General features: G+C 59.3%; 2 protein-coding genes across 2 annotated transcripts; both read right to left on the bottom strand.

Moving 5' to 3' along the window:
* Window positions 1-8009: 8009 nt before the first annotated feature.
* Window positions 8010-10323, bottom strand: LOC311189495 (acrosin-like; the record flags this gene model as incomplete). Its single annotated transcript, XM_084261158.1, has 4 exons — window positions 8010-8482; window positions 9140-9405; window positions 9739-9936; window positions 10253-10323. The coding sequence occupies 4 exons, from the start codon at window positions 10321-10323 to the stop codon at window positions 8010-8012; spliced, it is 1008 nt and encodes a 335-aa protein (XP_084117284.1).
* Window positions 10324-12320: 1997 nt separating this feature from the next.
* On the bottom strand, window positions 12321-14634 carry LOC311189494 (acrosin-like; the record flags this gene model as incomplete). The annotated part of the gene is made up of 4 exons (XM_084261157.1): window positions 12321-12793; window positions 13451-13716; window positions 14050-14247; window positions 14564-14634. 4 exons carry the CDS (start codon window positions 14632-14634, stop codon window positions 12321-12323), a joined length of 1008 nt encoding a protein of 335 aa, XP_084117283.1.
* Between the last annotated feature and the right edge of the window lie 6991 nt (window positions 14635-21625).

Raw genomic sequence — 21625 nt, 5'->3', positions numbered from 1 at the left:
GGCTTGCGAGGCAAAGCACGCACTGGGGGCCGTTTGGGCCACTGTGACAGGGCTACCTGTGATGCTGGAGGCCGACTTGTTGCATGCTCCTACCTGGCAGGTGTCGATGCCACCCTGGGGATACCCAGCACACAGGTTGTGGGTGTGGATGGTCCCTCGGTACCACCCGCTGCTGTTACAGAGGCGGGTGTTGATGAGGTTGACCTTGGCCTCCTGCAGCACATGGACTGATGAAGCTGTGAGTAGAGAAAAGAATGCAGCAGCACGTTGCTGGTTCTCCTCGCCAATCTGGGTGAGCCCCTTCCCTAAGTCTTGGCTTGGCCTCTTGAACGCATTGTAGTGGTGTTTGCCTCCTGTCTCACTTTGGGTAATGGGTCAGGCCCACCCCCTCTCTATAGGCACATGCCCCCACAGCCTGAGCGTGGCGACATTTTGCCTCTGCTGTCAGGAAGCCCAGCCCACCACCCCAGTGTGCTGAGCTTGCAGTTGGGCCCCGAGTAGTGCTTAGGAACTCACCTCCCTCCATCATGGCACCCCAACCACTAGCGTAGCAGGTGGTCATCTGTGACACTCTCAGCGTGGCATCGGGCACACAGGCAAGCTGGGTGTAGGCGCTGCACAGGACAGGCAGGTCCAATTCCAGCAGCGCAATGTCATTCTCTTGCGTGATGTTGTAATAGTGTTCGTGAACTATCAGCCTCCTGATACCACGCACCTGGGTCTCAGGACCCAGATGAGTCAGGTGCGTGGCACCAATCACCACGTGCCACATCGTGACGTTCCTGGAAGGCAGATAAAGGGAAGAGTGCTCAGAGGCAGCGGAGGAGCCACGTGCTGCTGCAGCCCAGCAGTTGCCTGCCATCTGCTTGACGAGGGAGAGAGGAGAGCGGTGCTATGGAGGGTGCGACTGCCCAGGCATGCCTCGGGCCCAAGGCACGTAGAGCTGGAGGCTGCTAGGAAGCAGTGGAGCGAGCCCAGCTTTCTCCTGAGCTGGGCTGGGGAGTGTCCAGCCACTGGGCGCACGGCAAGTGAAAGGGATGGGAGAGGCACATGGGGCCGTGCACAGGGCAGCTGGGAGTGTTGTGGGGATATGGCCGTTCCCTGCTCCTCCTTACCAGGCGTTGACGAAGCAGTGGGCTGCGGTGAGGACCCACTCTGGGTGGATGAGGGAGCCACCGCATACATGCCCTGTGCCTGGTTTCCAGGGATTCTGGATGCTGACGATCCAGGGCCAGGCCCCTGGCAGGGCATCTGTGCCACCCACAACGCGTGACAGGCCGTAGTACTCAGCCATAGGCCGGAGCCCGCAGGTCCTGTAAGCAGAAGCTCGTTACTGTCCCGCTCAACGGCTTGCTGCCGTTGAGGCTGAAGGTCAGCTGTCTTCCCTCCCCACAAGGCGCTGTGTGGACAGCAAGGCCAGGGAACCCCATGGGCTGTGCATCCATCTGCCCCTGTTTCTGCTTTAGCCCCGCAGACAAACAGTGCCAGCAGCCTGGGTGCTGGCAAGGACCTGAGGCTCCCACACGGAGTTTGGGAAGCTGCGGCCTGCCTGTGGGGGACAAGCTGGCACCTTGCAGTGAATCCCATAACGGTTGCCCAGGCTCCCTGCGAGAGCTTCGGGCCACTTACGTGCAGGTCTCCCAGGTGCTGTGCACAGTCTGGCACAGGGCCAGCAGAACGAGGAGGTAGAACGCATTCATGGCAGCCAGCAGCAATAGCACGTGGCAGCTGCTAGAACCAAGGGCTTGCTACCACCAGCGCAGCAGATGATGGAGTGCCTGCAGTATGTCTGTTGCCAGCGGTGCCCTTAGCAACAGGGCCTATGTCACAAAGCCACTGGTTCTGGGTGCTGGGCACAGCGTCAACTTCTGTGGGGTGGAGGGGCTGTGGCACTGGGGCGTTCCAAGGCAAAGGGGAGGACCCCCCTGCAGCCCCCGCTGAATGGTCTGGCTCGCGGGGTGAGGGTGTGCAGGACCCATGGCAGGCAGCAGCACCTGGCTCCATGCGCTGGCTGCTAACAGTTAGTGGGAGCAAACCAGGTGTGGCAACCCAGCCCCTCTGCCAAGCTCACTGTCACCCTGCTCTCTGCAGCCCTTTGCCACCAGGTCCTTGCCCACAAGCCTGCACCGGAGCACATAACTGCTGCAGGCGGTAGGCACATGTTTGGCTGTTGAAGAGCCAGCCTGGTATCAGTCGCGGCAGGCAAGCAGGAATTCGCAAGCCAACTAAGCCAAGCCCACCCAAGCCATGTAAACCTTCCTCTACGAAGCACAGCTCTGGCAGGCTGTCATTGATGTCTGTGAGTTCTCTTGCTGTTGGGAGCCCACAGAGACCAGGGCAGTTGCGGTGCCTGGTATGCGTGGCCAAGGGCATACAGTTTGAAGCTCTCACAGAGCAGGGTGCTCCTGCTCCCGCTCTCAGCGTCCCAGGCCATCCTGCCTTTGCTGCTCCCGGCCCCATGCCAGCAGCAAGCAGGCTGGGGCTGCCTAGAGAGGTTGAGAGGAGACACGGCTGGGACAGTCGACCCAGACTGGCTAAAGGGATATGCCATACCGTCTAATGTCAGTGTTCTGTCTGTAAGCTGGAAAGTTGGCCGGGAGGTGGGATTGCTGCTTGGAAGCAGGCTGGGCCTCTGGACCCACGCCAGCCCAGGTGCAGAGTGGCACCACGCAGAAAAGGGTTTGGAATCACTCTTCAGAAAGAACGTCGGATGTATGTGGTGGTTCATTGCAGGGCTCAGTCAAACATGCAAAGCAGCCAGCAGCGTGCCTCAGTGTGGCTCTCTGATCCCCTCTTCTCTCCATCTTGTGTGCTTATGCATTCCGGTGGTCTTCCTTGGCTCCTCCCTTTCTCTGTCCTTGTCTCCTCCCAGCCCAGGGACATACATACCCACTGTTGTTTTTCCCCCTGGCTCCCAGGTTTCCACATCGGGGAGCAGATTTGGTGGGTCAGGTGCTGCTAGCCATGCCCCCTTGGACTTCTGTGGCATTACTGAGGGGGTTTCCAGGGTACAGCTGTCCCTGCCGAACTCCTCTCCCCAGCATGACCCCAACTCTTCATTCGGTTGTCTGTGAAGCGGTGCCACCTCTCCCATCACCCCCCCCCATGAGCGCCCGCAAGGTGGCTCTTCCTCAGGGCACTTGTAACTGCTGCGAGCTTCTCAGCCCGGTTGCTGTGGTCAGCATATTCTCTTGTCATGCTCAGGCATTTCCTGTGCTCTCTTTGCTTAGCTCAGGCTTAGGGCAGGCCCTCATCTTCAGCTTTGGTGCCTTAAGGCATCCCCCCAGATTGCATCACCTGTGTGTCACATTGTATTTTCCTATCCTCTTTCTAGGCACAGTGTGATGGCCGCTCCAACCCACGGTGGTTGAGAGCAGCCTTCCCTCTGAACAGACATGGTGTCAGCCCTTTCGAGTGACTTTTCCCTTTGTACCCTTTGTGCCTGCGGCCTGATTTTGCACGTGTAGGGCGTGGAAGTGCTGGCCCTTGCCCAGGAGACTTGAGCTGAAGCGTGCTTAGCCATGAAAATAAGCAACTTTATTACAAGAACAAAGTGGATGTCAGCACCTCTTGGAACCCCAAGGAGTGTGGACAGGACACAGCAGGGCTGTGATGCTGAGGATGGGTGGGCATTGCTCCAACAGCAGGTGGCGGTGGTACAGTGCTGCCTGGCCCAGATCCCGGCCCTCCTGCTTGCTCAAGCCATTTTGGCCAATAGGTCCTGCAGGAAGTCTCGCACCCTGGTGAAGAATTCCACGATTTTCTGTCGTGGAAAAGGGCAGGCGCTGAAGCCAGCTGATTGTGTTGGTGTGGGCTCTGGCTTCTGTAAGGGGGTTGAGTTGGTGGTGAAATGGCTCCATTCCCATGCTGTTGGAGAACCCCTTCCTGCCGAGCGCACTCCCATCTGTTGGAGGATCCAGTTGTAAAAGTGTTGGGTGGAGGTGTAGACCCCGGGCCGCTTTGCTCTTGCGCAGCCCCAGCCCCAACTGGTGACTCCAACAAGCCAGAAGTATTCAGCGTTGTTATCTTTGCAGACGAGAGGACCGCCGCTGTCACCCTGCAGGGGGAGGAGAGAGGATGCCTGTGGTCTTGGGTGGCCGCTGTCAGCACTAGGGCTGGCTCCTTCCCTCGGAGAAAGTTTGGGCTCTCCCTCAGCTCTGCGCAGCGACCCTGGGTGTGCGGAAGGTGGATCTTGCAGGACTGGGATGTGGGCCTGTGGGCTGCCAAGAGCTCTGGGTGGGCAAGGGCGGGCAGTGGGAAGGGAGCTGCCCATGAGGAAGGAGAGGCTAGTGCCAGCAGCGGTGGGAGGGTGGCTTGCGAGGCAAAGCACGCACTGGGGGCCGTTTGGGCCACTGTGACAGGGCTACCTGTGATGCTGGAGGCCGACTTGTTGCATGCTCCTACCTGGCAGGTGTCGATGCCACCCTGGGGATACCCAGCACACAGGTTGTGGGTGTGGATGGTCCCTCGGTACCACCCGCTGCTGTTACAGAGGCGGGTGTTGATGAGGTTGACCTTGGCCTCCTGCAGCACATGGACTGATGAAGCTGTGAGTAGAGAAAAGAATGCAGCGGCACGTTGCTGGTTCTCCTCGCCAATCTGGGTGAGCCCCTTCCCTAAGTCTTGGCTTGGCCTCTTGAACGCATTGTAGTGGTGTTTGCCTCCTGTCTCACTTTGGGTAATGGGTCAGGCCCACCCCCTCTCTATAGGCACATGCCCCCACAGCCTGAGCGTGGCGACATTTTGCCTCTGCTGTCAGGAAGCCCAGCCCACCACCCCAGTGTGCTGAGCTTGCAGTTGGGCCCCGAGTAGTGCTTAGGAACTCACCTCCCTCCATCATGGCACCCCAACCGCTAGCGTAGCAGGTGGTCATCTGTGACACTCTCAGCGTGGCATCGGGCACACAGGCAAGCTGGGTGTAGGCGCTGCACAGGACAGGCAGGTCCAATTCCAGCAGCGCAATGTCATTCTCTTGCGTGATGTTGTAATAGTGTTCGTGAACTATCAGCCTCCTGATACCACGCACCTGGGTCTCAGGACCCAGATGAGTCAGGTGCGTGGCACCAATCACCACGTGCCACATCGTGACGTTCCTGGAAGGCAGATAAAGGGAAGAGTGCTCAGAGGCAGCGGAGGAGCCACGTGCTGCTGCAGCCCAGCAGTTGCCTGCCATCTGCTTGACGAGGGAGAGAGGAGAGCGGTGCTATGGAGGGTGCGACTGCCCAGGCATGCCTCGGGCCCAAGGCACGTAGAGCTGGAGGCTGCTAGGAAGCAGTGGAGCGAGCCCAGCTTTCTCCTGAGCTGGGCTGGGGAGTGTCCAGCCACTGGGCGCACGGCAAGTGAAAGGGATGGGAGAGGCACATGGGGCCGTGCACAGGGCAGCTGGGAGTGTTGTGGGGATATGGCCGTTCCCTGCTCCTCCTTACCAGGCGTTGACGAAGCAGTGGGCTGCGGTGAGGACCCACTCTGGGTGGATGAGGGAGCCACCGCATACATGCCCTGTGCCTGGTTTCCAGGGATTCTGGATGCTGACGATCCAGGGCCAGGCCCCTGGCAGGGCATCTGTGCCACCCACAACGCGTGACAGGCCGTAGTACTCAGCCATAGGCCGGAGCCCGCAGGTCCTGTAAGCAGAAGCTCGTTACTGTCCCGCTCAACGGCTTGCTGCCGTTGAGGCTGAAGGTCAGCTGTCTTCCCTCCCCACAAGGCGCTGTGTGGACAGCAAGGCCAGGGAACCCCATGGGCTGTGCATCCATCTGCCCCTGTTTCTGCTTTAGCCCCGCAGACAAACAGTGCCAGCAGCCTGGGTGCTGGCAAGGACCTGAGGCTCCCACACGGAGTTTGGGAAGCTGCGGCCTGCCTGTGGGGGACAAGCTGGCACCTTGCAGTGAATCCCATAACGGTTGCCCAGGCTCCCTGCGAGAGCTTCGGGCCACTTACGTGCAGGTCTCCCAGGTGCTGTGCACAGTCTGGCACAGGGCCAGCAGAACGAGGAGGTAGAACGCATTCATGGCAGCCAGCAGCAATAGCACGTGGCAGCTGCTAGAACCAAGGGCTTGCTACCACCAGCGCAGCAGATGATGGAGTGCCTGCAGTATGTCTGTTGCCAGCGGTGCCCTTAGCAACAGGGCCTATGTCACAAAGCCACTGGTTCTGGGTGCTGGGCACAGCGTCAACTTCTGTGGGGTGGAGGGGCTGTGGCACTGGGGCGTTCCAAGCCAAAGGGGAGGACCCCCCTGCAGCCCCCGCTGAATGGTCTGGCTCGCGGGGTGAGGGTGTGCAGGACCCATGGCAGGCAGCAGCACCTGGCTCCATGCGCTGGCTGCTAACAGTTAGTGGGAGCAAACCAGGTGTGGCAACCCAGCCCCTCTGCCAAGCTCACTGTCACCCTGCTCTCTGCAGCCCTTTGCCACCAGGTCCTTGCCCACAAGCCTGCACCGGAGCACATAACTGCTGCAGGCGGTAGGCACATGTTTGGCTGTTGAAGAGCCAGCCTGGTATCAGTCGCGGCAGGCAAGCAGGAATTCGCAAGGCAAATAAGCCAAGCCCACCCAAGCCATGTAAACCTTCCTCTACGAAGCACAGCTCTGGCAGGCTGTCATTGATGTCTGTGAGTTCTCTTGCTGTTGGGAGCCCACAGAGACCAGGGCAGTTGCGGTGCCTGGTATGCGTGGCCAAGGGCATACAGTTTGAAGCTCTCACAGAGCAGGGTGCTCCTGCTCCCGCTCTCAGCGCCCCAGGCCATCCTGCCTTTGCTGCTCCCGGCCCCATGCCAGCAGCAAGCAGGCTGGGGCTGCCTAGAGAGGTTGAGAGGAGACACGGCTGGGACAGTCGACCCAGACTGGCTAAAGGGATATGCCATACCGTCTAATGTCAGTGTTCTGTCTGTAAGCTGGAAAGTTGGCCGGGAGGTGGGATTGCTGCTTGGAAGCAGGCTGGGCCTCTGGACCCACGCCAGCCCAGGTGCAGAGTGGCACCACGCAGAAAAGGGTTTGGAATCACTCTTCAGAAAGAACGTCGGATGTATGTGGTGGTTCATTGCAGGGCTCAGTCAAACATGCAAAGCAGCCAGCAGCGTGCCTCAGTGTGGCTCTCTGATCCCCTCTTCTCTCCATCTTGTGTGCTTATGCATTCCGGTGGTCTTCCTTGGCTCCTCCCTTTCTCTGTCCTTGTCTCCTCCCAGCCCAGGGACATACATACCCACTGTTGTTTTTCCCCCTGGCTCCCAGGTTTCCACATCGGGGAGCAGATTTGGTGGGTCAGGTGCTGCTAGCCATGCCCCCTTGGACTTCTGTGGCATTACTGAGGGGGTTTCCAGGGTACAGCTGTCCCTGCCGAACTCCTCTCCCCAGCATGACCCCAACTCTTCATTCGGTTGTCTGTGAAGCGGTGCCACCTCTCCCATCACCCCCCCCCCATGAGCGCCCGCAAGGTGGCTCTTCCTCAGGGCACTTGTAACTGCTGCGAGCTTCTCAGCCCGGTTGCTGTGGTCAGCATATTCTCTTGTCATGCTCAGGCATTTCCTGTGCTCTCTTTGCTTAGCTCAGGCTTAGGGCAGGCCCTCATCTTCAGCTTTGGTGCCTTAAGGCATCCCCCCAGATTGCATCACCTGTGTGTCACATTGTATTTTCCTATCCTCTTTCTAGGCACAGTGTGATGGCCGCTCCAACCCACGGTGGTTGAGAGCAGCCTTCCCTCTGAACAGACATGGTGTCAGCCCTTTCGAGTGACTTTTCCCTTTGTACCCTTTGTGCCTGCGGCCTGATTTTGCACGTGTAGGGCGTGGAAGTGCTGGCCCTTGCCCAGGAGACTTGAGCTGAAGCGTGCTTAGCCATGAAAATAAGCAACTTTATTAAAAGAACAAAGTGGATGTCAGCACCCGTTGGAACCCCAAGGAGTGTGGACAGGACACAGCAGGGCTGTGATGCTGAGGATGGGTGGGCGTTGCTCCAACAGCAGGTGGCGGTGGTACAGTGCTGCCTGGCCCAGATCCCGGCCCTCCTGCTTGCTCAAGCCATTTTGGCCAATAGGTCCTGCAGGAAGTCTCGCACCCTGGTGAAGAATTCCACGATTTTCTGTCGTGGAAAAGGGCAGGCGCTGAAGCCAGCTGATTGTGTTGGTGTGGGCTCTGGCTTCTGTAAGGGGGTTGAGTTGGTGGTGAAATGGCTCCATTCCCATGCTGTTGGAGAACCCCTTCCTGCCGAGCGCACTCCCATCTGTTGGAGGATCCAGTTGTAAAAGTGTTGGGTGGAGGTGTAGACCCCGGGCCGCTTTGCTCTTGCGCAGCCCCAGCCCCAACTGGTGACTCCAACAAGCCAGAAGTATTCAGCGTTGTTATCTTTGCAGACGAGAGGACCGCCGCTGTCACCCTGCAGGGGGAGGAGAGAGGATGCCTGTGGTCTTGGGTGGCCGCTGTCAGCACTAGGGCTGGCTCCTTCCCTCGGAGAAAGTTTGGGCTCTCCCTCAGCTCTGCGCAGCGACCCTGGGTGTGCGGAAGGTGGATCTTGCAGGACTGGGATGTGGGCCTGTGGGCTGCCAAGAGCTCTGGGTGGGCAAGGGCGGGCAGTGGGAAGGGAGCTGCCCATGAGGAAGGAGAGGCTAGTGCCAGCAGCGGTGGGAGGGTGGCTTGCGAGGCAAAGCACGCACTGGGGGCCGTTTGGGCCACTGTGACAGGGCTACCTGTGATGCTGGAGGCCGACTTGTTGCATGCTCCTACCTGGCAGGTGTCGATGCCACCCTGGGGATACCCAGCACACAGGTTGTGGGTGTGGATGGTCCCTCGGTACCACCCGCTGCTGTTACAGAGGCGGGTGTTGATGAGGTTGACCTTGGCCTCCTGCAGCACATGGACTGATGAAGCTGTGAGTAGAGAAAAGAATGCAGCGGCACGTTGCTGGTTCTCCTCGCCAATCTGGGTGAGCCCCTTCCCTAAGTCTTGGCTTGGCCTCTTGAACGCATTGTAGTGGTGTTTGCCTCCTGTCTCACTTTGGGTAATGGGTCAGGCCCACCCCCTCTCTATAGGCACATGCCCCCACAGCCTGAGCGTGGCGACATTTTGCCTCTGCTGTCAGGAAGCCCAGCCCACCACCCCAGTGTGCTGAGCTTGCAGTTGGGCCCCGAGTAGTGCTTAGGAACTCACCTCCCTCCATCATGGCACCCCAACCGCTAGCGTAGCAGGTGGTCATCTGTGACACTCTCAGCGTGGCATCGGGCACACAGGCAAGCTGGGTGTAGGCGCTGCACAGGACAGGCAGGTCCAATTCCAGCAGCGCAATGTCATTCTCTTGCGTGATGTTGTAATAGTGTTCGTGAACTATCAGCCTCCTGATACCACGCACCTGGGTCTCAGGACCCAGATGAGTCAGGTGCGTGGCACCAATCACCACGTGCCACATCGTGACGTTCCTGGAAGGCAGATAAAGGGAAGAGTGCTCAGAGGCAGCGGAGGAGCCACGTGCTGCTGCAGCCCAGCAGTTGCCTGCCATCTGCTTGACGAGGGAGAGAGGAGAGCGGTGCTATGGAGGGTGCGACTGCCCAGGCATGCCTCGGGCCCAAGGCACGTAGAGCTGGAGGCTGCTAGGAAGCAGTGGAGCGAGCCCAGCTTTCTCCTGAGCTGGGCTGGGGAGTGTCCAGCCACTGGGCGCACGGCAAGTGAAAGGGATGGGAGAGGCACATGGGGCCGTGCACAGGGCAGCTGGGAGTGTTGTGGGGATATGGCCGTTCCCTGCTCCTCCTTACCAGGCGTTGACGAAGCAGTGGGCTGCGGTGAGGACCCACTCTGGGTGGATGAGGGAGCCACCGCATACATGCCCTGTGCCTGGTTTCCAGGGATTCTGGATGCTGACGATCCAGGGCCAGGCCCCTGGCAGGGCATCTGTGCCACCCACAACGCGTGACAGGCCGTAGTACTCAGCCATAGGCCGGAGCCCGCAGGTCCTGTAAGCAGAAGCTCGTTACTGTCCCGCTCAACGGCTTGCTGCCGTTGAGGCTGAAGGTCAGCTGTCTTCCCTCCCCACAAGGCGCTGTGTGGACAGCAAGGCCAGGGAACCCCATGGGCTGTGCATCCATCTGCCCCTGTTTCTGCTTTAGCCCCGCAGACAAACAGTGCCAGCAGCCTGGGTGCTGGCAAGGACCTGAGGCTCCCACACGGAGTTTGGGAAGCTGCGGCCTGCCTGTGGGGGACAAGCTGGCACCTTGCAGTGAATCCCATAACGGTTGCCCAGGCTCCCTGCGAGAGCTTCGGGCCACTTACGTGCAGGTCTCCCAGGTGCTGTGCACAGTCTGGCACAGGGCCAGCAGAACGAGGAGGTAGAACGCATTCATGGCAGCCAGCAGCAATAGCACGTGGCAGCTGCTAGAACCAAGGGCTTGCTACCACCAGCGCAGCAGATGATGGAGTGCCTGCAGTATGTCTGTTGCCAGCGGTGCCCTTAGCAACAGGGCCTATGTCACAAAGCCACTGGTTCTGGGTGCTGGGCACAGCGTCAACTTCTGTGGGGTGGAGGGGCTGTGGCACTGGGGCGTTCCAAGGCAAAGGGGAGGACCCCCCTGCAGCCCCCGCTGAATGGTCTGGCTCGCGGGGTGAGGGTGTGCAGGACCCATGGCAGGCAGCAGCACCTGGCTCCATGCGCTGGCTGCTAACAGTTAGTGGGAGCAAACCAGGTGTGGCAACCCAGCCCCTCTGCCAAGCTCACTGTCACCCTGCTCTCTGCAGCCCTTTGCCACCAGGTCCTTGCCCACAAGCCTGCACCGGAGCACATAACTGCTGCAGGCGGTAGGCACATGTTTGGCTGTTGAAGAGCCAGCCTGGTATCAGTCGCGGCAGGCAAGCAGGAATTCGCAAGCCAACTAAGCCAAGCCCACCCAAGCCATGTAAACCTTCCTCTACGAAGCACAGCTCTGGCAGGCTGTCATTGATGTCTGTGAGTTCTCTTGCTGTTGGGAGCCCACAGAGACCAGGGCAGTTGCGGTGCCTGGTATGCGTGGCCAAGGGCATACAGTTTGAAGCTCTCACAGAGCAGGGTGCTCCTGCTCCCGCTCTCAGCGTCCCAGGCCATCCTGCCTTTGCTGCTCCCGGCCCCATGCCAGCAGCAAGCAGGCTGGGGCTGCCTAGAGAGGTTGAGAGGAGACACGGCTGGGACAGTCGACCCAGACTGGCTAAAGGGATATGCCATACCGTCTAATGTCAGTGTTCTGTCTGTAAGCTGGAAAGTTGGCCGGGAGGTGGGATTGCTGCTTGGAAGCAGGCTGGGCCTCTGGACCCACGCCAGCCCAGGTGCAGAGTGGCACCACGCAGAAAAGGGTTTGGAATCACTCTTCAGAAAGAACGTCGGATGTATGTGGTGGTTCATTGCAGGGCTCAGTCAAACATGCAAAGCAGCCAGCAGCGTGCCTCAGTGTGGCTCTCTGATCCCCTCTTCTCTCCATCTTGTGTGCTTATGCATTCCGGTGGTCTTCCTTGGCTCCTCCCTTTCTCTGTCCTTGTCTCCTCCCAGCCCAGGGACATACATACCCACTGTTGTTTTTCCCCCTGGCTCCCAGGTTTCCACATCGGGGAGCAGATTTGGTGGGTCAGGTGCTGCTAGCCATGCCCCCTTGGACTTCTGTGGCATTACTGAGGGGGTTTCCAGGGTACAGCTGTCCCTGCCGAACTCCTCTCCCCAGCATGACCCCAACTCTTCATTCGGTTGTCTGTGAAGCGGTGCCACCTCTCCCATCACCCCCCCCCATGAGCGCCCGCAAGGTGGCTCTTCCTCAGGGCACTTGTAACTGCTGCGAGCTTCTCAGCCCGGTTGCTGTGGTCAGCATATTCTCTTGTCATGCTCAGGCATTTCCTGTGCTCTCTTTGCTTAGCTCAGGCTTAGGGCAGGCCCTCATCTTCAGCTTTGGTGCCTTAAGGCATCCCCCCAGATTGCATCACCTGTGTGTCACATTGTATTTTCCTATCCTCTTTCTAGGCACAGTGTGATGGCCGCTCCAACCCACGGTGGTTGAGAGCAGCCTTCCCTCTGAACAGACATGGTGTCAGCCCTTTCGAGTGACTTTTCCCTTTGTACCCTTTGTGCCTGCGGCCTGATTTTGCACGTGTAGGGCGTGGAAGTGCTGGCCCTTGCCCAGGAGACTTGAGCTGAAGCGTGCTTAGCCATGAAAATAAGCAACTTTATTACAAGAACAAAGTGGATGTCAGCACCTCTTGGAACCCCAAGGAGTGTGGACAGGACACAGCAGGGCTGTGATGCTGAGGATGGGTGGGCATTGCTCCAACAGCAGGTGGCGGTGGTACAGTGCTGCCTGGCCCAGATCCCGGCCCTCCTGCTTGCTCAAGCCATTTTGGCCAATAGGTCCTGCAGGAAGTCTCGCACCCTGGTGAAGAATTCCACGATTTTCTGTCGTGGAAAAGGGCAGGCGCTGAAGCCAGCTGATTGTGTTGGTGTGGGCTCTGGCTTCTGTAAGGGGGTTGAGTTGGTGGTGAAATGGCTCCATTCCCATGCTGTTGGAGAACCCCTTCCTGCCGAGCGCACTCCCATCTGTTGGAGGATCCAGTTGTAAAAGTGTTGGGTGGAGGTGTAGACCCCGGGCCGCTTTGCTCTTGCGCAGCCCCAGCCCCAACTGGTGACTCCAACAAGCCAGAAGTATTCAGCGTTGTTATCTTTGCAGACGAGAGGACCGCCGCTGTCACCCTGCAGGGGGAGGAGAGAGGATGCCTGTGGTCTTGGGTGGCCGCTGTCAGCACTAGGGCTGGCTCCTTCCCTCGGAGAAAGTTTGGGCTCTCCCTCAGCTCTGCGCAGCGACCCTGGGTGTGCGGAAGGTGGATCTTGCAGGACTGGGATGTGGGCCTGTGGGCTGCCAAGAGCTCTGGGTGGGCAAGGGCGGGCAGTGGGAAGGGAGCTGCCCATGAGGAAGGAGAGGCTAGTGCCAGCAGCGGTGGGAGGGTGGCTTGCGAGGCAAAGCACGCACTGGGGGCCGTTTGGGCCACTGTGACAGGGCTACCTGTGATGCTGGAGGCCGACTTGTTGCATGCTCCTACCTGGCAGGTGTCGATGCCACCCTGGGGATACCCAGCACACAGGTTGTGGGTGTGGATGGTCCCTCGGTACCACCCGCTGCTGTTACAGAGGCGGGTGTTGATGAGGTTGACCTTGGCCTCCTGCAGCACATGGACTGATGAAGCTGTGAGTAGAGAAAAGAATGCAGCGGCACGTTGCTGGTTCTCCTCGCCAATCTGGGTGAGCCCCTTCCCTAAGTCTTGGCTTGGCCTCTTGAACGCATTGTAGTGGTGTTTGCCTCCTGTCTCACTTTGGGTAATGGGTCAGGCCCACCCCCTCTCTATAGGCACATGCCCCCACAGCCTGAGCGTGGCGACATTTTGCCTCTGCTGTCAGGAAGCCCAGCCCACCACCCCAGTGTGCTGAGCTTGCAGTTGGGCCCCGAGTAGTGCTTAGGAACTCACCTCCCTCCATCATGGCACCCCAACCGCTAGCGTAGCAGGTGGTCATCTGTGACACTCTCAGCGTGGCATCGGGCACACAGGCAAGCTGGGTGTAGGCGCTGCACAGGACAGGCAGGTCCAATTCCAGCAGCGCAATGTCATTCTCTTGCGTGATGTTGTAATAGTGTTCGTGAACTATCAGCCTCCTGATACCACGCACCTGGGTCTCAGGACCCAGATGAGTCAGGTGCGTGGCACCAATCACCACGTGCCACATCGTGACGTTCCTGGAAGGCAGATAAAGGGAAGAGTGCTCAGAGGCAGCGGAGGAGCCACGTGCTGCTGCAGCCCAGCAGTTGCCTGCCATCTGCTTGACGAGGGAGAGAGGAGAGCGGTGCTATGGAGGGTGCGACTGCCCAGGCATGCCTCGGGCCCAAGGCACGTAGAGCTGGAGGCTGCTAGGAAGCAGTGGAGCGAGCCCAGCTTTCTCCTGAGCTGGGCTGGGGAGTGTCCAGCCACTGGGCGCACGGCAAGTGAAAGGGATGGGAGAGGCACATGGGGCCGTGCACAGGGCAGCTGGGAGTGTTGTGGGGATATGGCCGTTCCCTGCTCCTCCTTACCAGGCGTTGACGAAGCAGTGGGCTGCGGTGAGGACCCACTCTGGGTGGATGAGGGAGCCACCGCATACATGCCCTGTGCCTGGTTTCCAGGGATTCTGGATGCTGACGATCCAGGGCCAGGCCCCTGGCAGGGCATCTGTGCCACCCACAACGCGTGACAGGCCGTAGTACTCAGCCATAGGCCGGAGCCCGCAGGTCCTGTAAGCAGAAGCTCGTTACTGTCCCGCTCAACGGCTTGCTGCCGTTGAGGCTGAAGGTCAGCTGTCTTCCCTCCCCACAAGGCGCTGTGTGGACAGCAAGGCCAGGGAACCCCATGGGCTGTGCATCCATCTGCCCCTGTTTCTGCTTTAGCCCCGCAGACAAACAGTGCCAGCAGCCTGGGTGCTGGCAAGGACCTGAGGCTCCCACACGGAGTTTGGGAAGCTGCGGCCTGCCTGTGGGGGACAAGCTGGCACCTTGCAGTGAATCCCATAACGGTTGCCCAGGCTCCCTGCGAGAGCTTCGGGCCACTTACGTGCAGGTCTCCCAGGTGCTGTGCACAGTCTGGCACAGGGCCAGCAGAACGAGGAGGTAGAACGCATTCATGGCAGCCAGCAGCAATAGCACGTGGCAGCTGCTAGAACCAAGGGCTTGCTACCACCAGCGCAGCAGATGATGGAGTGCCTGCAGTATGTCTGTTGCCAGCGGTGCCCTTAGCAACAGGGCCTATGTCACAAAGCCACTGGTTCTGGGTGCTGGGCACAGCGTCAACTTCTGTGGGGTGGAGGGGCTGTGGCACTGGGGCGTTCCAAGCCAAAGGGGAGGACCCCCCTGCAGCCCCCGCTGAATGGTCTGGCTCGCGGGGTGAGGGTGTGCAGGACCCATGGCAGGCAGCAGCACCTGGCTCCATGCGCTGGCTGCTAACAGTTAGTGGGAGCAAACCAGGTGTGGCAACCCAGCCCCTCTGCCAAGCTCACTGTCACCCTGCTCTCTGCAGCCCTTTGCCACCAGGTCCTTGCCCACAAGCCTGCACCGGAGCACATAACTGCTGCAGGCGGTAGGCACATGTTTGGCTGTTGAAGAGCCAGCCTGGTATCAGTCGCGGCAGGCAAGCAGGAATTCGCAAGGCAAATAAGCCAAGCCCACCCAAGCCATGTAAACCTTCCTCTACGAAGCACAGCTCTGGCAGGCTGTCATTGATGTCTGTGAGTTCTCTTGCTGTTGGGAGCCCACAGAGACCAGGGCAGTTGCGGTGCCTGGTATGCGTGGCCAAGGGCATACAGTTTGAAGCTCTCACAGAGCAGGGTGCTCCTGCTCCCGCTCTCAGCGCCCCAGGCCATCCTGCCTTTGCTGCTCCCGGCCCCATGCCAGCAGCAAGCAGGCTGGGGCTGCCTAGAGAGGTTGAGAGGAGACACGGCTGGGACAGTCGACCCAGACTGGCTAAAGGGATATGCCATACCGTCTAATGTCAGTGTTCTGTCTGTAAGCTGGAAAGTTGGCCGGGAGGTGGGATTGCTGCTTGGAAGCAGGCTGGGCCTCTGGACCCACGCCAGCCCAGGTGCAGAGTGGCACCACGCAGAAAAGGGTTTGGAATCACTCTTCAGAAAGAACGTCGGATGTATGTGGTGGTTCATTGCAGGGCTCAGTCAAACATGCAAAGCAGCCAGCAGCGTGCCTCAGTGTGGCTCTCTGATCCCCTCTTCTCTCCATCTTGTGTGCTTATGCATTCCGGTGGTCTTCCTTGGCTCCTCCCTTTCTCTGTCCTTGTCTCCTCCCAGCCCAGGGACATACATACCCACTGTTGTTTTTCCCCCTGGCTCCCAGGTTTCCACATCGGGGAGCAGATTTGGTGGGTCAGGTGCTGCTAGCCATGCCCCCTTGGACTTCTGTGGCATTACTGAGGGGGTTTCCAGGGTACAGCTGTCCCTGCCGAACTCCTCTCCCCAGCATGACCCCAACTCTTCATTCGGTTGTCTGTGAAGCGGTGCCACCTCTCCCATCACCCCCCCCCCATGAGCGCCCGCAAGGTGGCTCTTCCTCAGGGCACTTGTAACTGCTGCGAGCTTCTCAGCCCGGTTGCTGTGGTCAGCATATTCTCTTGTCATGCTCAGGCATTTCCTGTGCTCTCTTTGCTTAGCTCAGGCTTAGGGCAGGCCCTCATCTTCAGCTTTGGTGCCTTAAGGCATCCCCCCAGATTGCATCACCTGTGTGTCACATTGTATTTTCCTATCCTCTTTCTAGGCACAGTGTGATGGCCGCTCCAACCCACGGTGGTTGAGAGCAGCCTTCCCTCTGAACAGACATGGTGTCAGCCCTTTCGAGTGACTTTTCCCTTTGTACCCTTTGTGCCTGCGGCCTGATTTTGCACGTGTAGGGCGTGGAAGTGCTGGCCCTTGCCCAGGAGACTTGAGCTGAAGCGTGCTTAGCCATGAAAATAAGCAACTTTATTAAAAGAACAAAGTGGATGTCAGCACCCGTTGGAACCCCAAGGAGTGTGGACAGGACACAGCAGGGCTGTGATGCTGAGGATGGGTGGGCGTTGCTCCAACAGCAGGTGGCGGTGGTACAGTGCTGCCTGGCCCAGATCCCGGCCCTCCTGCTTGCTCAAGCCATTTTGGCCAATAGGTCCTGCAGGAAGTCTCGCACCCTGGTGAAGAATTCCACGATTTTCTGTCGTGGAAAAGGGCAGGCGCTGAAGCCAGCTGATTGTGTTGGTGTGGGCTCTGGCTTCTGTAAGGGGGTTGAGTTGGTGGTGAAATGGCTCCATTCCCATGCTGTTGGAGAACCCCTTCCTGCCGAGCGCACTCCCATCTGTTGGAGGATCCAGTTGTAAAAGTGTTGGGTGGAGGTGTAGACCCCGGGCCGCTTTGCTCTTGCGCAGCCCCAGCCCCAACTGGTGACTCCAACAAGCCAGAAGTATTCAGCGTTGTTATCTTTGCAGACGAGAGGACCGCCGCTGTCACCCTGCAGGGGGAGGAGAGAGGATGCCTGTGGTCTTGGGTGGCCGCTGTCAGCACTAGGGCTGGCTCCTTCCCTCGGAGAAAGTTTGGGCTCTCCCTCAGCTCTGCGCAGCGACCCTGGGTGTGCGGAAGGTGGATCTTGCAGGACTGGGATGTGGGCCTGTGGGCTGCCAAGAGCTCTGGGTGGGCAAGGGCGGGCAGTGGGAAGGGAGCTGCCCATGAGGAAGGAGAGGCTAGTGCCAGCAGCGGTGGGAGGGTGGCTTGCGAGGCAAAGCACGCACTGGGGGCCGTTTGGGCCACTGTGACAGGGCTACCTGTGATGCTGGAGGCCGACTTGTTGCATGCTCCTACCTGGCAGGTGTCGATGCCACCCTGGGGATACCCAGCACACAGGTTGTGGGTGTGGATGGTCCCTCGGTACCACCCGCTGCTGTTACAGAGGCGGGTGTTGATGAGGTTGACCTTGGCCTCCTGCAGCACATGGACTGATGAAGCTGTGAGTAGAGAAAAGAATGCAGCAGCACGTTGCTGGTTCTCCTCGCCAATCTGGGTGAGCCCCTTCCCTAAGTCTTGGCTTGGCCTCTTGAACGCATTGTAGTGGTGTTTGCCTCCTGTCTCACTTTGGGTAATGGGTCAGGCCCACCCCCTCTCTATAGGCACATGCCCCCACAGCCTGAGCGTGGCGACATTTTGCCTCTGCTGTCAGGAAGCCCAGCCCACCACCCCAGTGTGCTGAGCTTGCAGTTGGGCCCCGAGTAGTGCTTAGGAACTCACCTCCCTCCATCATGGCACCCCAACCGCTAGCGTAGCAGGTGGTCATCTGTGACACTCTCAGCGTGGCATCGGGCACACAGGCAAGCTGGGTGTAGGCGCTGCACAGGACAGGCAGGTCCAATTCCAGCAGCGCAATGTCATTCTCTTGCGTGATGTTGTAATAGTGTTCGTGAACTATCAGCCTCCTGATACCACGCACCTGGGTCTCAGGACCCAGATGAGTCAGGTGCGTGGCACCAATCACCACGTGCCACATCGTGACGTTCCTGGAAGGCAGATAAAGGGAAGAGTGCTCAGAGGCAGCGGAGGAGCCACGTGCTGCTGCAGCCCAGCAGTTGCCTGCCATCTGCTTGACGAGGGAGAGAGGAGAGCGGTGCTATGGAGGGTGCGACTGCCCAGGCATGCCTCGGGCCCAAGGCACGTAGAGCTGGAGGCTGCTAGGAAGCAGTGGAGCGAGCCCAGCTTTCTCCTGAGCTGGGCTGGGGAGTGTCCAGCCACTGGGCGCACGGCAAGTGAAAGGGATGGGAGAGGCACATGGGGCCGTGCACAGGGCAGCTGGGAGTGTTGTGGGGATATGGCCGTTCCCTGCTCCTCCTTACCAGGCGTTGACGAAGCAGTGGGCTGCGGTGAGGACCCACTCTGGGTGGATGAGGGAGCCACCGCATACATGCCCTGTGCCTGGTTTCCAGGGATTCTGGATGCTGACGATCCAGGGCCAGGCCCCTGGCAGGGCATCTGTGCCACCCACAACGCGTGACAGGCCGTAGTACTCAGCCATAGGCCGGAGCCCGCAGGTCCTGTAAGCAGAAGCTCGTTACTGTCCCGCTCAACGGCTTGCTGCCGTTGAGGCTGAAGGTCAGCTGTCTTCCCTCCCCACAAGGCGCTGTGTGGACAGCAAGGCCAGGGAACCCCATGGGCTGTGCATCCATCTGCCCCTGTTTCTGCTTTAGCCCCGCAGACAAACAGTGCCAGCAGCCTGGGTGCTGGCAAGGACCTGAGGCTCCCACACGGAGTTTGGGAAGCTGCGGCCTGCCTGTGGGGGACAAGCTGGCACCTTGCAGTGAATCCCATAACGGTTGCCCAGGCTCCCTGCGAGAGCTTCGGGCCACTTACGTGCAGGTCTCCCAGGTGCTGTGCACAGTCTGGCACAGGGCCAGCAGAACGAGGAGGTAGAACGCATTCATGGCAGCCAGCAGCAATAGCACGTGGCAGCTGCTAGAACCAAGGGCTTGCTACCACCAGCGCAGCAGATGATGGAGTGCCTGCAGTATGTCTGTTGCCAGCGGTGCCCTTAGCAACAGGGCCTATGTCACAAAGCCACTGGTTCTGGGTGCTGGGCACAGCGTCGACTTCTGTGGGGTGGAGGGGCTGTGGCACTGGGGCGTTCCAAGCCAAAGGGGAGGACCCCCCTGCAGCCCCCGCTGAATGGTCTGGCTCGCGGGGTGAGGGTGTGCAGGACCCATGGCAGGCAGCAGCACCTGGCTCCATGCGCTGGCTGCTAACAGTTAGTGGGAGCAAACCAGGTGTGGCAACCCAGCCCCTCTGCCAAGCTCACTGTCACCCTGCTCTCTGCAGCCCTTTGCCACCAGGTCCTTGCCCACAAGCCTGCACCGGAGCACATAACTGCTGCAGGCGGTAGGCACATGTTTGGCTGTTGAAGAGCCAGCCTGGTATCAGTCGCGGCAGGCAAGCAGGAATTCGCAAGGCAAATAAGCCAAGCCCACCCAAGCCATGTAAACCTTCCTCTACGAAGCACAGCTCTGGCAGGCTGTCATTGATGTCTGTGAGTTCTCTTGCTGTTGGGAGCCCACAGAGACCAGGGCAGTTGCGGTGCCTGGTATGCGTGGCCAAGGGCATACAGTTTGAAGCTCTCACAGAGCAGGGTGCTCCTGCTCCCGCTCTCAGCGCCCCAGGCCATCCTGCCTTTGCTGCTCCCGGCCCCATGCCAGCAGCAAGCAGGCTGGGGCTGCCTAGAGAGGTTGAGAGGAGACACGGCTGGGACAGTCGACCCAGACTGGCTAAAGGGATATGCCATACCGTCTAATGTCAGTGTTCTGTCTGTAAGCTGGAAAGTTGGCCGGGAGGTGGGATTGCTGCTTGGAAGCAGGCTGGGCCTCTGGACCCACGCCAGCCCAGGTGCAGAGTGGCACCACGCAGAAAAGGGTTTGGAATCACTCTTCAGAAAGAACGTCGGATGTATGTGGTGGTTCATTGCAGGGCTCAGTCAAACATGCAAAGCAGCCAGCAGCGTGCCTCAGTGTGGCTCTCTGATCCCCTCTTCTCTCCATCTTGTGTGCTTATGCATTCCGGTGGTCTTCCTTGGCTCCTCCCTTTCTCTGTCCTTGTCTCCTCCCAGCCCAGGGACATACATACCCACTGTTGTTTTTCCCCCTGGCTCCCAGGTTTCCACATCGGGGAGCAGATTTGGTGGGTCAGGTGCTGCTAGCCATGCCCCCTTGGACTTCTGTGGCATTACTGAGGGGGTTTCCAGGGTACAGCTGTCCCTGCCGAACTCCTCTCCCCAGCATGACCCCAACTCTTCATTCGGTTGTCTGTGAAGCGGTGCCACCTCTCCCATCACCCCCCCCCCATGAGCGCCCGCAAGGTGGCTCTTCCTCAGGGCACTTGTAACTGCTGCGAGCTTCTCAGCCCGGTTGCTGTGGTCAGCATATTCTCTTGTCATGCTCAGGCATTTCCTGTGCTCTCTTTGCTTAGCTCAGGCTTAGGGCAGGCCCTCATCTTCAGCTTTGGTGCCTTAAGGCATCCCCCCAGATTGCATCACCTGTGTGTCACATTGTATTTTCCTATCCTCTTTCTAGGCACAGTGTGATGGCCGCTCCAACCCACGGTGGTTGAGAGCAGCCTTCCCTCTGAACAGACATGGTGTCAGCCCTTTCGAGTGACTTTTCCCTTTGTACCCTTTGTGCCTGCGGCCTGATTTTGCACGTGTAGGGCGTGGAAGTGCTGGCCCTTGCCCAGGAGACTTGAGCTGAAGCGTGCTTAGCCATGAAAATAAGCAACTTTATTAAAAGAACAAAGTGGATGTCAGCACCCGTTGGAACCCCAAGGAGTGTGGACAGGACACAGCAGGGCTGTGATGCTGAGGATGGGTGGGCGTTGCTCCAACAGCAGGTGGCGGTGGTACAGTGCTGCCTGGCCCAGATCCCGGCCCTCCTGCTTGCTCAAGCCATTTTGGCCAATAGGTCCTGCAGGAAGTCTCGCACCCTGGTGAAGAATTCCACGATTTTCTGTCGTGGAAAAGGGCAGGCGCTGAAGCCAGCTGATTGTGTTGGTGTGGGCTCTGGCTTCTGTAAGGGGGTTGAGTTGGTGGTGAAATGGCTCCATTCCCATGCTGTTGGAGAACCCCTTCCTGCCGAGCGCACTCCCATCTGTTGGAGGATCCAGTTGTAAAAGTGTTGGGTGGAGGTGTAGACCCCGGGCCGCTTTGCTCTTGCGCAGCCCCAGCCCCAACTGGTGACTCCAACAAGCCAGAAGTATTCAGCGTTGTTATCTTTGCAGACGAGAGGACCGCCGCTGTCACCCTGCAGGGGGAGGAGAGAGGATGCCTGTGGTCTTGGGTGGCCGCTGTCAGCACTAGGGCTGGCTCCTTCCCTCGGAGAAAGTTTGGGCTCTCCCTCAGCTCTGCGCAGCGACCCTGGGTGTGCGGAAGGTGGATCTTGCAGGACTGGGATGTGGGCCTGTGGGCTGCCAAGAGCTCTGGGTGGGCAAGGGCGGGCAGTGGGAAGGGAGCTGCCCATGAGGAAGGAGAGGCTAGTGCCAGCAGCGGTGGGAGGGTGGCTTGCGAGGCAAAGCACGCACTGGGGGCCGTTTGGGCCACTGTGACAGGGCTACCTGTGATGCTG

Source organism: Gallinula chloropus (genome assembly GCF_964237585.1).
Source record: "Gallinula chloropus genome assembly, chromosome: 3".
Lineage (NCBI taxonomy): Eukaryota > Metazoa > Chordata > Aves > Gruiformes > Rallidae > Gallinula > Gallinula chloropus.
This window is presented reverse-complemented; position numbering and strand designations above follow the sequence as displayed.